The 15,649-nt window shown below is 41.9% G+C and overlaps 2 protein-coding genes across 2 annotated transcripts; both read right to left on the bottom strand.

Moving 5' to 3' along the window:
* Nucleotides 1-1,091: 1,091 nt before the first annotated feature.
* LOC108261300 (uncharacterized) lies at nt 1,092-4,685 on the bottom strand. Its single transcript, XM_047153757.2, has 7 exons — nt 4,286-4,685; nt 3,976-4,186; nt 3,767-3,886; nt 3,504-3,664; nt 3,175-3,381; nt 2,792-3,051; nt 1,092-2,679 (listed from the first exon to the last, which is right to left on the bottom strand). Exons 2-7 carry the CDS (start codon nt 4,042-4,044, stop codon nt 2,054-2,056), a joined length of 1,443 nt encoding a protein of 480 aa, XP_047009713.1. The 5' UTR covers nt 4,045-4,186; nt 4,286-4,685; the 3' UTR covers nt 1,092-2,053.
* Nucleotides 4,061-10,231, bottom strand: LOC124627515 (uncharacterized). Its single transcript, XM_047153758.2, has 8 exons — nt 10,196-10,231; nt 5,739-5,810; nt 5,344-5,565; nt 5,060-5,242; nt 4,819-4,966; nt 4,536-4,693; nt 4,286-4,429; nt 4,061-4,136 (listed from the first exon to the last, which is right to left on the bottom strand). The coding sequence occupies exons 2-8, from the start codon at nt 5,750-5,752 to the stop codon at nt 4,061-4,063; spliced, it is 945 nt and encodes a 314-aa protein (XP_047009714.1). The 5' UTR covers nt 5,753-5,810; nt 10,196-10,231.
* Nucleotides 10,232-15,649: the final 5,418 nt, after the last annotated feature.

Consider the following 15,649-nt stretch of genomic DNA (forward strand, 5'->3'; position numbering starts at 1 on the left):
AGCAGATCACGTGATAGTTCATCAGAGTATTTGTCAAAGAAATACACGTCAGGTTCGAAGAGACAAGAGTGTCTAAGCTGACTCGGATGATCCACTTCGCACCCCAAACAGAGATCTTTCAGTTTTTTATTGATAACATGCTCCAGAAGGACCACAACTTTATAATCTTGAATGCGTCAGATCGAATACAGCCGTCTGTGTCATCAACACCGATGTAGGCAGAGGCGCCAGTTAAAGAGCCGCTGATTCCGTACGGAGTTGTGAGGAAACTTAGGTTGTGATATCCTAATTCCTTGCAGAAATTATCCAACCACTTGTTGTCGTATGTTTGCGGAGTGGATTCTAGCGTTGTCGCATTGTCAGGCAGAGCCGGCGCTGTCTCCAGGGTGTTGCTGTAGCTGGCGTATGTAGAATATTGAGACATCTTCGTAATATGTGTTTAACTGTGACACAGGCCACCCCGTTTTAATCATCACAGCATGAGGGCGGTCTTAAGAGAGGATCTCCGGAGTTGGTAACGCCCTGCTCGGGGTTAAATGACAGCTCCTTTACAACCTCATCACCCACACGAAGAATTTTTGACAAACTAATAGTGTTTTTTTCTTGGAGCAAAAGTTAGCTCCTCAATCTTTTCATCAGAGCCTCTTATAGGCGTGATGCAGAACCGCCTTCTAGAGATATTAGGAGTTCTCGGTGTAGCCATTGTAGCAGTTAGTTGCAGACTCTCTTCTGTGTTTAACCATAATGTCTTAACAAGCTATTTAAAAACCCATTAACACCCCCACAGACACTCATTATCATAAACAATCTGTAGGATCACACCACGACCCCCCTGGTCATAAAAAAAACTCTTTGGTCAGGAAGAAACAAAGGGCCATAAATTAAGCACTCTTAGAGAAAAGCAGGCCTGACAAGGACAAGGCCATAAATTAACCCTCTAGTTCTACCACCGTGATTGACATTTTGACAGAATGTACTGGCTATGATGAAAACACGTGTATGGGGGGGAGGCGTGTCTGAAAACACGTATGTGTGGGCGGGGTTTAGCGAGAGTGAGGCGTCTGTTTAACTTCATTACTGCTTAACACAGCGACTGGAAGACATCTCTGGAAAAAAACTTCTCCTAGTTTAAACATCTTTTAACCAGCACTTTAACATTTTTACCTCGTAAGGATCTTTGTTTAGAAGTCATGTAATATGCGCTATTCTTTTTAAACAGCTCTTTTAACCATTTTTACATCCTAAAGGTTTGTGTTTAGAATGTATGTAATACAAACAATTATTTTAAACAGATTTTTTTTTTTTTTTTTTTTTTTTTTTTTTAAAAGACGCTTTAACTCCTAAACTTTTTATTCAAAGGTAAACCGGGATCCCTAAAAACATAGTCAACAATCGTTTTCATTTATTTCACAAAACAAATATTCTACTCATATGTACACATTCAAACATTGTGCTTTTCTAACAGTATGTTTACACAAACGAAATAACGCCACAAAGTAACACAAACACATCCCCATATTAAAAACATTATTTCTTTTCAGACGTATTTCACCCCACCAAAAACCAAACTCATTAACATAAACACTGTTTTTTGGGAGGGGGACTATTCCCCCCAACACACACCTCTCCACAACACCCCCAGACACAAAGGAGCCAGATTGACCAGCTGATAAACTCCATAGGGTTACCCCCCTCACCACCCCTACAGACCTGTCAGTCAGGGAAGCACAGAGGGTCATAAATTATCACACACACACACAACACTTTGACAGTTTGACAAAGTGTATGATATAACTACTGACTTGGCCCTTGTGCTGGGGATGGGTCTGGATTGGTCAGAGAAGGAATGAGGTGTGCTATGTGAAAGATACAGACAGATAATAACTTGTATGGGTGAAAGTCATGGAATGACCAAGATAAACTTTGAGCACATCTTTACAGGGAAAACGTCTTGTGAAATGCAACTTGTAAAATACAGAATGCATTTCAAATCATTTTATTTATACACTCATGCACATACACAATTTATTTACAGGTGAGTATTTGCACACATTTACACCCAATGGAGATCTAAACCCTTTCCTATAAACGATTTTCTTTCTTCACCATAATAAAAAAACAGTTCTTCATTGACCCCAATGTCTCTTGTGGCCAGGAAAATAATTGTGTTCTTTTCCTCCCCGTTTTGACGTGTGTATGCTCTGGGCCTCAGATTACAACGTTTCCTTGAGTGATTGATCAGCCGCCCAAAAGTCTGTTGGTTCGGATGGCACTCGCAGCAAGGCGAATGTGCATCAATGCACATAGACTGTCCATTCATGTTTTCGAAAAAAAACATGCGTACACCGTCCTCCGCACTCACAGTGCTGTGAGTGCTGTGTCCTTCTGAGGCTGTGACGACCTGCCCGTGGTAGTCACACACCACCTCACCAGCCAGAAAACTTCGCGTTGCAATGACACCCTTGCCCTTCCCTTCAATTTCCGTCACAAGAAGTCCTTTCCACTTTTGGGTCCTGGTGAGTGTCCGGATCTGTATAGCATCCATTGCTGTGTTCACGGATCCAGGGGGCTTCCATTCTTTAATGAACTGGGCTGCCTTGGGTATGTTGATCCTCCATCCCCGACCAGAGATCCACTTGCTGACCTCCTCCTCACTGGGTAGACGAGGGCCAAAGTGCGCTGTCAAGAAAACATGGAAAGATTTTGTTAGTTAAGACTATACTTGATAACTTTGAACATAGCATGTTACTTGGAAAATATCTTTTTAAATATAGTTTTAAAAAATACTTACAGTGAATATGCTGCTTGCGCAGTTTCATCTGTGCCTTCAACCATCGCTCGTACAGCTTCCGTTGAAAGCTAGCTGAGATTTCAGCACGCAGAGTCTTATCTGGCGGCTCATCCTCCAGGGTCACCGGGTGCTGTTCGACAAGCCGGCTGTACGCTGCCTCAAAATCTATTTGCAGATCTGTCATGCCTGCTTTCTGCTGGGCAGCACCGCGAGCAATGCTACGGGCAGCGCGGCTGGATTCCCCTTCTGAAGGATCAGTGCTAAATAAAAAAAATTAATATTTCATATGGAGAAGAGTATAAGACTAGGGTTCAAAGTGTGTAATATTTGTTTACAAATTGTGGATTGTATTAATTGTGTCGACAAATATAAAACATGCTTACCTTGACTGACCAGCCAGAAAATCCAGGAGCTGACTAGCCCTCACTGCGTTGTCCGCCTGCTTCATGCGGTAATGTTTCTCTGCTGTAGCAGTCGAATGTGTCAGGTAGTCAGCCACCAGTGACTTCTCTATGTCAGTCAGACTCTTGGTGGCTGTCTCGAAGGCCCGGCGTGAACTCTGGCTGTTCACCCATGGTTTGATGCCATACCTAAAGTGCAAGTTGAAACAGTATATTAATTTTGTTTTGTTTTTTTTTAATATAAGACACATCTACCCTCAGACCTCAGATGCCGTACATATTGTATGGGAAATGAACCATGGTCAGCTTACTTTATGTGCAGCCGTTGGAGGTCATTGGAGGGATTGTATATTCTTCCACTCGTGGATGAGATAAAGAATCTCTCTTCAGTCTCATCCATATCTTCCCTTTTCCGCTTCCTGATGCAGGACTTGAGTTGTGGCCGCACACATGTGTAGTACAGCTCAAACCACTGTTGGCAGAGGAAAACATTAAGTAATTATGTTCATTCATTAATAACATTAACATAAATTAATGCATCCTGTTTCTGACAGGAAATTTATTTACAACTTACAGTATTCTCCTCCTGAGAAAGGGCAAATGTGGCCACTTGTTGAGCACTCGTCTTGTGCTCCTTGACACCCACAACTGTGTATCCCGACGTAGTGGTCTTCTTGTTCAGCCACTCGGGAACCTACACACAATTTTGTTAATAGCAAAAACATCAGATGACTCACTATAAAATTTTAGGGAAAAAAAGAGAGGAAAAACAATAGTACTCACAGTCATGTGCCTCACCACGCCTGGTCGTTGGAGGTGCTTCAGTATGACCAGTGCCTGGAGATAGTACATATAATCCAAGCACTCGTCAGTGGTCAACAGTTTCACTGAGAGCAGCTTCCGATTGATGGCCAGGAAGTCTCCTTTGGCGGCCCTGAGCACAGCTGTGCAGTCATGCGTTGTCAGTTCAGCATCTGTTGTCAACCTCTCATGCCTATGAAAAAGATCAAACATATTAACAAATCATAATATTTGTCACATTGCTCACATATGTGGTGTAATTCAGTCAAATGGGTGCAAAAAATAAACTTACCTTTTTTGTGTAATCTCCTTGCTCACTTTCTTACTGCAGCTCTTCTGCAGTAGTCCAAGGTAGTCTATGAACTCCCTACAGTCTGTATGGAGTTCCCTGTCATCATGCCTTAGGTTGGTGTTGATCGTCTGGTAGGTGAGGAATCTGTATAGAAAGCACAAGTAAGAAGTATGTACATGTATTCAAGCACATTTAAGTTCTTGTGTGTGCAAGTTTTAATATGAAAAAGAAAACACCAAATTCTATCAGCCTTTTCAGGTTTTTCATGTAGATAAGTTGAGTCTGCTTTGAAAGCCCCGCATCAGTCAGCTCCCTGAAAAACTGCTGAGTCTTCTCCCTGTCCCTGACAAATTCCAGGGATGGTGCCTGAGGGTCCATGTAACACAGAAAACGTGCAACGTTTTCAACCTGAAAAAAAGGACACATTAGATAACCTTGTCATCATGACTATTTTGCATTGTGAAAACATTTTTCTTGGATATCAAACTTTTAATCAACTCTAAAATGTTTTTATTCAAATGTTTTGTACTCGCCTCCTGTTTAGGGTTCTCATTTTGAAGGTCTTTCCACAAAAATGAAAAAAAACCCTTCAGCAATGCATGGTCGATAGAGTGCTTCTTGTAAAGCCCCTTCTCTGCCATTAGCTTTCTTACCGGGTTGGTCCACTGCACACCAGGGTTACTGCAATGAAGAAAGTGGTTATAAAACTGCATATGTCTGACAATTATTCAAAAGAAACACAATCAGTAAAGCTATTAAAACTGAGATTCTCACCATTGAAAGGTCTCAAAACTGCTTTTGCCACCACTGACAGAGGAGCTCTCTGACTGTTCACTGTCCAACCCTGTTGGCTGTGTGGCTCTGGAGGAGGAAGGCTCTGCCCTTGCAGTGGTAGTAGGTAGTGGTGGGGGCACACCGGTCACCACCAAAAAGCGACTCTCCAGTTCCTCAATCATCCTTTCAAAAACCAAGAAAGCAAAGTTTAGATTGCCTGTAAATACATTTCAGACAGAAGGAGACCAGAAGTTTTCAAAAGACTGAAAAGATTTTCCACCAACCTGCCCATTGGGTCAGCAGAGCCCAAAATCTGACCCAGCCGGTCGTACTTAAACACCCTGCCTTTTGACAGAAGCACACGCATTTCCGCCGTTGCCCGCTCCACTGCTGCTTCAATGGCTTCTTCAGGATCTGTCTTCATGCAGACTCTGTGCAGATGCACTGACAGGCAATCCCAGGTCTTCTTGCAGACAGGACAGAGAAGGTAGTTCCTTTTGAGTTTACTGGAAATTAAAAAAAAAAGACACTTCATTGAAATATTATTCAGAGAAAAGTTTTTCCAAGCCTTAGTACACATTAAAAGGGTTTTAATTAAAAAGTACATAGAAGGGAGGATTTTTAGAGTCAATATTTTCTACAGTTGCAAGTAGACTAATGAAAATGTATCTTCACTTACGGAATGGGATCCATTACTCAGTAAAGCAGATCTATCAGGAAGATGCAGGAAGGACAATGTTGAAAAACACGACTAAGGAAACAAGGAAGAAAACACCAGTAACACAAAATGCAGTTAAGGACACGATGTTATAATCACCAAGCAAAAAAATCAAGCAAATGCAGGAGCAGAATAAGAATATGAACAAAACAGAGTGAAGTGTCTTCTATATGAGGAGCAAACTCAAAAGTCTTCAGTGACGATGGACAGCCCTTCTGCTGAAAAAGAATTTGAGTAACAAGTGGATGGCGTTCTCATCCTATATACAGTATCTCACAAAAGTGAGTACACCCCTCATTTTTGTAAATATCTGATTATATCTTTTCATGTGACAATACTGAAGAAATGACACTTTGCTACAATGTAAAGTAGTGAGTGTACAGCTTGTGTAACAGTGTAAATTTGCTGTCCCCTCAAAATAACTCAACACACAGCCATTAATGTCTAAACCGGTGGAAACAAAAGTGAGTGTACCCCGAAGTGAAAATGTCCAAATTGGGGCCCAATTAGCCATTTTCCCTCCCCGGTGTCATGTGACTGGTTAGTGTTACAAGGTCTCAGGTGTGAATGGGGAGCAGGTGTGTTAAATTTGGTGTCGTTGCTCTCAGTCCCTCATTCTGGTCACTGGAAGTTCAACATGGCACCTCACGGCAAAGAACTCTTTGAGGATCTGAAAAAAAGAATAATTGCTCTACATAAAGATGGCCTAGGCTATAAGAAGATTGCCAAGACCCTGACACTGAGCTGCAGCACGGTGGCCAAGACCATACAGCGGTTTAACAGGACAGGCTCCACTCAGAACAGGCCTCGCCATGGTCGACCAAAGAAGTTGAGTGTACGTGCTCAGCATCATATCCAGAGGTTGTGTTTGGGAAATAGACGCATGAGTGCTGCCAGCATTGCTGCAGAGGATGAAGGGGTTGGGGGGGGTCAGTGTTCAGACCATATGCCGCACACTGCATCAAATTGGTCTGCATGGCTGTCGTCCCAGAAGGAAGCTTCTTCTAAAGATGATGCACAAGAAAGCCCGCAAACAGTTTGCTGAAGACAAGCAGACTAAGGACATGGGTTACTGGAACCCTGTCCTGTGGTCTGATGAGACCAAGATAAACTTATTTGGTTCAGATGGTGTCAAGCGTGTGTGACGGCAACCAGGTGAGGAGTACAAAGACAAGTGTGTCTTGCCTACAGTCAAGCATGGTGGTGGGAGTGTCATGGTCTGGGGCTGCATGAGTGCTGCCGGCACTGGGGAGCTACAGTTCATTGAGGGAACCATGAATGCCAACATGTACTGTGACATACTGAAGCAGAGCATGATCCCCTCCCTTCGGAGACTGGGCCGCAGGACAGTATTCCAGCATGATAACGACCCCAAACACACCTCCAAGACGACCCCTGCCTTGCTAAAGAAGCTGAGGGTGAAGGTGATTGACTGGCCAAGCATGTCTCCAGACCTAAACCCTATTGAACATCTGTGGGGCATCCTCAAATGGATGGTGGAGGAGCACAAGGTCTCTAACATCCACCAGCTCCGTGATGTGGTCATGGAGGAGTGGAAGAGGACTCCAGTGAAACCTGTGAAGCTCTGGTGAACTCCATGCCCAAGAGGGTTAAGGCAGTGCTGGAAAATAATGGTGGAAACACAAAATATTTACACTTTGGCCCAATTTGGCCATTTTCACTTAGGGGTGTACTCACTTTTGTTGCCAGCGGTTTAGACATTAATGGCTGTGTGTTGAGTTATTTTGAGGGTACAGCAAATTTACACTGTTACACAAGCTGTACACTCACTACTTTACATTGTAGCAAAGTGTCATTTCTTCAGTGTTGTCACATGAAAAGATATAATCAAATATTTACAAAAATGTGAGGGGTGTACTCACTTCTGTGAGATACTGTACACATGTAATTCACTCTCACAGTGAGAGCCCAGCCCACAGTCATGCCTACAGTCACACCCACAGCCCAGCCCTAATTAGTCAGCCATTAAGTCAATGTTCAGTGGTTTCACTGATTAAATTTGCATTTACTCTGGGTGAGAATTTCACCCTATGTGCTGATGACTCCAAAAATCAGGAAGTGTCATAAACAATAGGGACAGTTACAGGATTACAAACCTATTCAATTTTGTGCCTGAGATGATGTGTTTACATTTCTATCTATAATCATAGTTTGTCAAAGTGTATAGTAGATTTGGTATGTAACTACCAATAACAATAATAGAAAATACAATAACAGTAAACACAATAACGGATCGGAAACCACAATAACGGCTCGGTAAACACAATAACAGAAAACAGGTGACGTAGAAATTAAGCGCATCGCGTGATAGAAATATGGCACCTGTGAACCACGCCATCAGCCTCTATTGTCTGAAGTGAAGACACAATTCACAGGGCTACCCTGGTATGACAAAGCTACGCAACATCTCGTAACCCTGTTCCCTGAGAAGGGAACATGCGTAACCCAGATGTTCCCTTTCAAAGGAAACTCCAACATTGCGTTTAGCATAACACTATGGGAACGAGAATACCCACTCTGTCATACTGAGGGTACGGCCTGGTCAAAAAGACCCAAGCCCAAGGGTCACTGCAAGACACCTGAGCCCAGCGTGAATGAATATCCAAGCTGTTATAATGAATGAATGTGTGTGGCGTAGACCACCCTGCAGCAGCACACACATCCTGTAAGGATAACCCTTTGGACACAGACTTCGCGGAGGTGACCGCCCAACTGGAATGAGCCCTTATGCCCAGAGGCGAAGCATAACCGCGCACCTCATAAGCAATAGAGATTGTTTCCACTATCCAATTAGAGATGCGCTGCTTTGACACAGCATCACCTCTACTGTCACCACCAAAGCAGACCAGCAGCTGCTCCGACTTGCGCACTGGCTGGAGCGGTGGACGTAAGTACAGAGTGCCATTACCGGACACAGCAGGTGCATTGTTCTGGTGTGGGGAATGGAGGAGGGCAGAAAGCTTGCAACACCGCAGGGTGGGCAGCCGATGTAGGCACCTTAGGAATATAATCCGGCATAGGCTTCAGGGGCAAAGTCAAGGCAGGAACGGCCAACAGAGAGAGCTTGTAGATCTCCTACTTGCTTGAGAGATGTCAGGGCCAGCAGAAGAGCTACCTTTAGAGCCAGAAGCTTCTCAGAGGCTGACTCTAAGGGCTCAAATGGAGCCCCTGACAGACCTTCCAGGACCACAGAAAGGGCCCAGGAAATTATGCGTGGCCTGCAGATGGGCCTCAGCTGCCTGACACCACACATAAACCTCGAAGTTAGAAGATGTTGCCCTACAGAGGCTCCATCAACAGGGGTGTGGCTGGCCGAAATGGTGGCCATGTAAACCCTGATTGTAGAAGGAGCCCACCCCACTGAGAAATGTTCTTGTAAGAACTCCAGGACTGTAGCTATGGTGCAGTTCACTGGGTCTACAGTGGATCCCTGTGGATGCGAATCTCCCAAGGAGTGCCATCTAGCAGGGATATTATGTCTGACAACCATATTTGAGCTGGCCAATAAGGTGCTACTAGCAGCAGACATAAACTGTCTAGGCCAGGAATGCCCACACTTTTGACTTGCGAGCTACTTTTAACATGACCACTCAGATCTACCTACACTAAAAAATATATATACACACACATACGTACATAAAATATGTTCATGTACCTTGCATAACTGCATGAGCCCTTATCCTTATCCTCCGTTTGTTCAGGTGAAACAGCTTTGCAATTTTTGATGCGAGTGAATCAACCTCAACATTGTCCCTAAATGGGTAGCACATTAATGTAGTGACTGACTCCAGTAAAGCAAAGTCTTGAAAGCGTTTATCAAACTCTGGGCGACAGCTGTCAATCTGCTCTGTGTGGCGTGCAATGTTAAATTCCGCAGAAGCTTTCCGCTGCGTCTCCAGCTCTGACCCGAGGTTTTGGAAGTTCCCAAAATCATGGCGCTGCACCTTTGAGGACAGAAGTTGCATTTTCCGTTTAAAGGCATTAACTGAGCTGATCATAGCTCATTCCTTTTTTTTCTTCTCTCTTTTTTTTTTTTTTTTTTTTTTTTTTTAAAGGGATTAAAAAGTTCTGAGATTTTGAGAAAGGATAGCGAGGAAATGAAGCATCTTTTTTTTTTTCTCTCCTATACACAAACAACTGACATGCAGTCTTTCGCTGAACATAATAATAAAGGCTGATGTCACAGTTCACAGGTGCCATATTTATATCACACGACGCGCTTAATTGCCATGTCACATGACCATGGCAGGCCTATAGACAGGCACGATTTTACACAAGCTTCAGATGCCAGTTGCGCGCGAGAGGCGCTCCCATAGTGTTATGCTAAACGCAACGTCAAAGTTTCCTTTGAAAGGGAACACTAACAGAAAACACAATAACAGAAAACACAAACACACCTTCACCTTAACACGTCTGATACAGCTTGTCGGTGTGAACTTCAGTGAAAACTGAGCCTCTGAATAATTTTCTGGAACAGAAGCATGTTCTACTGACTGTGACGTCACAACCAGCGTTCTGTTGCCTAGGTAACGCGACAATGGATTCCAGCAAAACGCCTGTAATGTTCAGTGCTATTCAATTCAATCCAAACAGGATGTGACTCTGAACATGGAGATCAGACCACTGCTAGGTTTTACTGATGGACAGATACTAATAGATAAACTTGACTGGTGTTGAAACAATAGACAAACTTACACATTCAACCCATGAATAAATGACCATATATTAATAGCGGATTAAACAACATCATCCACACCAAAGCATGCTCTTACCTTTTTAGGAGATTTTCTTTCTTATTTGTCCTGGCAGCAAATTCCCTGATAAGGATTATAAAGTCCAATTTGTGCCGGATTTCATGTTCATCCCCCTCCCAAATCTCAACCGACTGATCACCAAATCATTTACATCTGAAACTACAGAACACCAGCCATGCTCTTATCATTTCTCAAATTATCATCACGACACTGTTACTTTTTATTTTTGTTACGTTTTAATGCAAATACTTGGTGAAATGTCTGGATAATAAAGATATTAATTAGTTATTTTATTATCCATGACAACACTTGCTAACACTAACTCTAGTTAGCATGCTAATTCTGTTGGGGGGGGATTCAAATCTTATTCAGCTTTAACTAATTAACTGAGACATAGTCTTGAGAAATTTTAAGAAATCTTACCGAATGAACACTTTACACAGCTACATTATTACATTAAGTTAGCTAAAACTATCATCTTTTAGCCTAGTTAATTAGATTTCCAGGCAACCAAACCATGGGACTGGGCAGCACACTAGAGATTTTACTTGCTGATTCGGTTAGCTAATGCATTTATGATTTCTCACCACTGGGTCAGCGATTATTACTGAAAATAGTTCTGCTTAACTTTCCTGAACTTTTCCACTTCATTCTTAATGCTAGTTCATATCCCTACGGATGCAATATATTTTTGGCCACATGTTGATTCCTTGGCGCTGTTCCGAGGCTTGGGTTTTGTTGTTTTGAAGACGTACGTTTTTAATTTCCTCCGCTGCCTAGCAACCAGTTAATACCTTATCGGCTTTATTTTTTCGGCTTTCATCTCTTTTTGTTTCTTTTTTCCCCCAGACATCAGATTAGGGTTAGGGTAACATTCGTCATTTTACCTGGAAAAAAAGCGCAATAAGGCGGCAGGTAAAGTGTTTTTTTTTTTTGTTTGTTTTGTTTTGTTTTTTTTTTTGTTGTCGTTTTTTTACTCAAAAGAAAAATCGATATATTGTGAATATAATTTGAATGGTTTGTAACTGTATGTATGTATGTATGTATGTCATTATTATACGTTTAGTCAAACACGCAGTAAAATAAGGTCTTCTGGTAACAAGTGAGCAGATCACAATTAGATTAGGTATATTAGAGTAGATGTGTATCTTTTCCATAGTTGTATAATTAAATGTTGGGTCATTGATCTTTTACTCTAACATGAAACCTGTGAAGTCATTTAAAAAAAATCAATTACCATATTTTAACTTTACAAAACATTATGCATAACTATATGTATATGCTTTTATATATTTATTTATGTCAAATGTTCATATCTATGGGTAATACTCAGGCTATCAGCATGAAGAAAAAAATATTTTTTCCTGAAGTGTCCTTCAGGAGAGGCCCATCAGGTCATTTACATCGGTACCCATCTGAAGAGGCAAGAAGGATTAAAGACAATCATTCTTTGTAAGACAAGTCAACACCTCAAAGAGAAGATGTGGTCAGGAATGATACAGCCACCCGCTCCGTTCAATCCACCTGCAAATGGTGTTCCTGAAGATGTCCCTCTGACACAGGCAGCAGATTGATAAGATGGTTAAAGACATCCTGGAGCAGCAGGCAGCCCTGCAACAACAGCAGCAGCAGACACCAAAACAACCAATTAGATCCTGTTTGGCTTGTGGTCAGCCAAAGTCTCGTTACCTGGGTGATGGCTCCTCGGTGCATTTCTTTTATCAGGCTGGTGATGTTAAATACTTCTACTGCTCCAGGAAAGTCTTTGAGGCATACTCTGCAGAGGGCCTGACCAACCCCAGGATGCCATTTGAAGATTTTACAGACACTCCCTTCTTTCAGCGGGAGCTGGAGGCCTCTAAGCAGAGGGGAACAGAGAGGAAGAGGGTGATTGAAGAGAGAGGCAAGAGGAAATCATTAGTGGACCATCCTCTGGTCATCTGTGCAGGTTCTGCCACGAGCCACAAAAACAAGGACCCAATATCCCTCATATCTACACTGGTTTCCCTGGAGTGGCAGGCAAATACATGTCCTGCTAAAATGCTCTCCCTGTATCAGGCACAGGGAATGAATGCAGAGATGACATGGGCAGAGTTTCAGCAGTCCCCATTCTATGAGGCTGAGGGGCAGAGGTGGATTGTTGAAGAGAAAATAACTCTGTTGTGAAACACAGTATTTAAGGTCTGTGTATGGCACGTCTGATTCCAAGCCAAGCACAAGGTTGGATTTTGGTAAATAGTTACAAAGCCACAAACATTTACTGTGTAATACTGTTGTCCATGAATCTCTGTTTGTTCTGTGTTTCTCTCTCTCTCTCTCTCTCTCTCTCTCTCTCTCTCTCTCTCTCTCTCTCTCTCTCTCTCTCATATTGTGGTATTGTGTACAGACTTTGTATTTTTCTGGTGTATTTGTAAATGTTTTATCTTGCTTGTATTTGTAAATGTTTTATCTTGCTTGTATTTGTAAATGTTTTAAAACTTAGTCCTTATTTGCAATACATTTTCAATAACTTACTATAACACACTCTGCATTTATTATTTAGAAAGTTATTTTAATTTTGAGAAACTGTGAATTTCACACACTGAAAGTGTATCAAAATAGTAAATGTTGGCAAGGCCTCTTTTAAAAAGGTTACATAATTACAATATGTAACCTACAATGCAATAAAAAATAAACTAAAACATGATCAAAACATCAAAATGTTGTGTGGTGTTTTCATCTGAAATAGGAACTACTAATGACAATGTCCCCATCAATAATGGTTTATTAATTATCATTTTTTTATATTTTGCTCACTGTAAAGAAATAAATCTCTTAGGAAATGACTTTTATTGGTTTAATATGTTTATCATATTTTTATGGATTTGACATTAAAAACAAGGTTTTTTTAAAATCTATTTTTAGCCAAGGTGCGATTCAAACCACTGTTTTTACGTTAGGTTTGTCCGACCCGCCTGCCGGATTTTTTAAGTATAAATTATTTTTTGTTAAATTGTGTTTAATCAAGTTTATTGACTAGATTCAACAACCGCCCTTATACTTCCATTATAGGTGAGCTTCAAGTAAACATTTCCATTTTTTTCTCAGTACAGAAATTCTTTTTTATAGTCAACACACACACACAAAGTCATAGCTTTTGAAACTGAACATAACTTCCAAAGACAATGTATATTTTTTTTTAATTCTCATACTCCCTTATCTTTCATTCCACTGGAAATCACTGTACAACTCCTCCTCTTCTCTAAAACATAAATCACACCAAAATGCTGCCCTGTTGTTGAGTTTGTGCTTTTTGTCCATGTCCAATAAAGAATATTTGTTTTACTTATTTTCTTTATTGTTTTGAATTTGTATGTCAGTTGTAAAATAATAATAATAATAATAATAATAATAAAGTTTTATCCTTCTCACAGCTGGAGAACATATAAAGTTCATTATGACCACTAGATGGCAGCAGATAATTTTCATCCAGCTCACACACTGAAGGGAATAAAATCAGGTTTTATGTGCAGTTACTACACCTACATGACAGCTCATGGACTTTAGGACTGTATTCTGATAATTAGTTAGTAGGATATGAGTAATAAAACACTTTTATTGGAAAATAATCCACAACAGGGTGGTGTGATGAAGCAGGATTACTGTTACCACCCCAAAGCTGATCATTTTCCTTTAACAGTATGTCTCCATGGTAAATAAACTAGTTCCTGTTCTCATTTACATTATAGCAACTATACACAGTCGTTCCTCTCTTTTCTTCTCTCTCTCTCTCTCTCTCTCTCTCTCTCTCTCTCTCGTGTGCGCATGGACTGAGTGAGTGGGCGGAGTCGGAGCGGAAGTGAGTGAGTGTGTGCGGTGCGTGGCCGAGGCCGCTGCTCCAAGTTCGCTTGTTCATTTTTCTATCTATTTTTTCTTAAGAAATACGATTTCCTTTAGGTCTTTGTCTGAGAGAGTTTAAATTACTATTGTTTGTTGTGTGTGCGTGTGTGGTTCTCGCTAGCCTGGGCGGCTGTTTCCGTGTTTTGGGAAACATGGCTGCCCCAGGTACCGGGAAATGATTCTCTCACACGGTGGCATGCTATTAAAGTAGCCACTACCGCTAGCGTTGAGGAGGTTAGTCTGGCCGTGGGGGAGAGTGTAGGATACGACAACATTCTGTCTGCGGCCCGGATGAATAGTGCCGTCGTGCTGTTTCTGAAAACGGTGGAGTTAGCAAACGACATGGTGGACAGTGGAGTTGTGATTGATGGTGTGTTCCACTTAGTGCTTCCTTTCTCAACACCGTCTAAAAAATTCATCCTGTCGAATGTTCCTCCTTTTATTAAGAACTAGTTTCTGTCCCAAACTCTATCCCGCTATGGTAAACTGGTCTCCCAGATCAAGAAGATCGCGATTACAAGTAAATCCCCTCGTGTAAAACATATCGTGTCTTTTAGACGGTTTGTGTACATGGTTCTGAAGGACAATAATGAGCTGGATCTGACACTGAATGTAAAGGTGGAGGATTTTAATTATGTCATCTATGCCACTACTACTACAATGAAGTGTTTTGGGTGCGGTTTATCTGGTCATCTGGTGAGGGCCTGTCCTGAAAAACAGGTAAATCCCGAAAATGATAATGCTAACGCGGCCGCTGGTAACGAGGTTACTGCTGGAGAGGGCGTTGGAGTGGATGGGGCCCACACACCGGGAGAGGGCGCAGCAGCACCTTCTCAGGTGGAGACACCTGAAGCTGGCCCCTCTCACCAGGGTGTTCAACCAGGTGAAGAAGAGAAACTGAGACTGAGCCGGATTTAGGTGATAAAGGTACACAGGACAGTACTGTCACTAGATAGTGTGGATCTGTCCCTTGTTGATGAAGTTGTGGATGATAGCTCTCATATGGATACAGAAGAGAATGTGTTCAAAGTGCCCCAGAGAAAGAGACGGAGAAATCGTCCTCATGCACAGGCTAAGATGTTGCAGAGGAGCTGAATTCTGGGGAGGTAGAGAGCGAGAGCAAAGCGTCTGACTGTAGTACTACATGTAGTGTAAATCTAAGTGGCTTTTCGAGCTATGAATATAGTGTGGATGACATCAAGGTTTTTCTGAGGAAGA

This window comes from Ictalurus punctatus, chromosome 24 (genome assembly GCF_001660625.3).
Source record: "Ictalurus punctatus breed USDA103 chromosome 24, Coco_2.0, whole genome shotgun sequence".
Classification (NCBI taxonomy): Eukaryota; Metazoa; Chordata; class Actinopteri; order Siluriformes; family Ictaluridae; genus Ictalurus; species Ictalurus punctatus.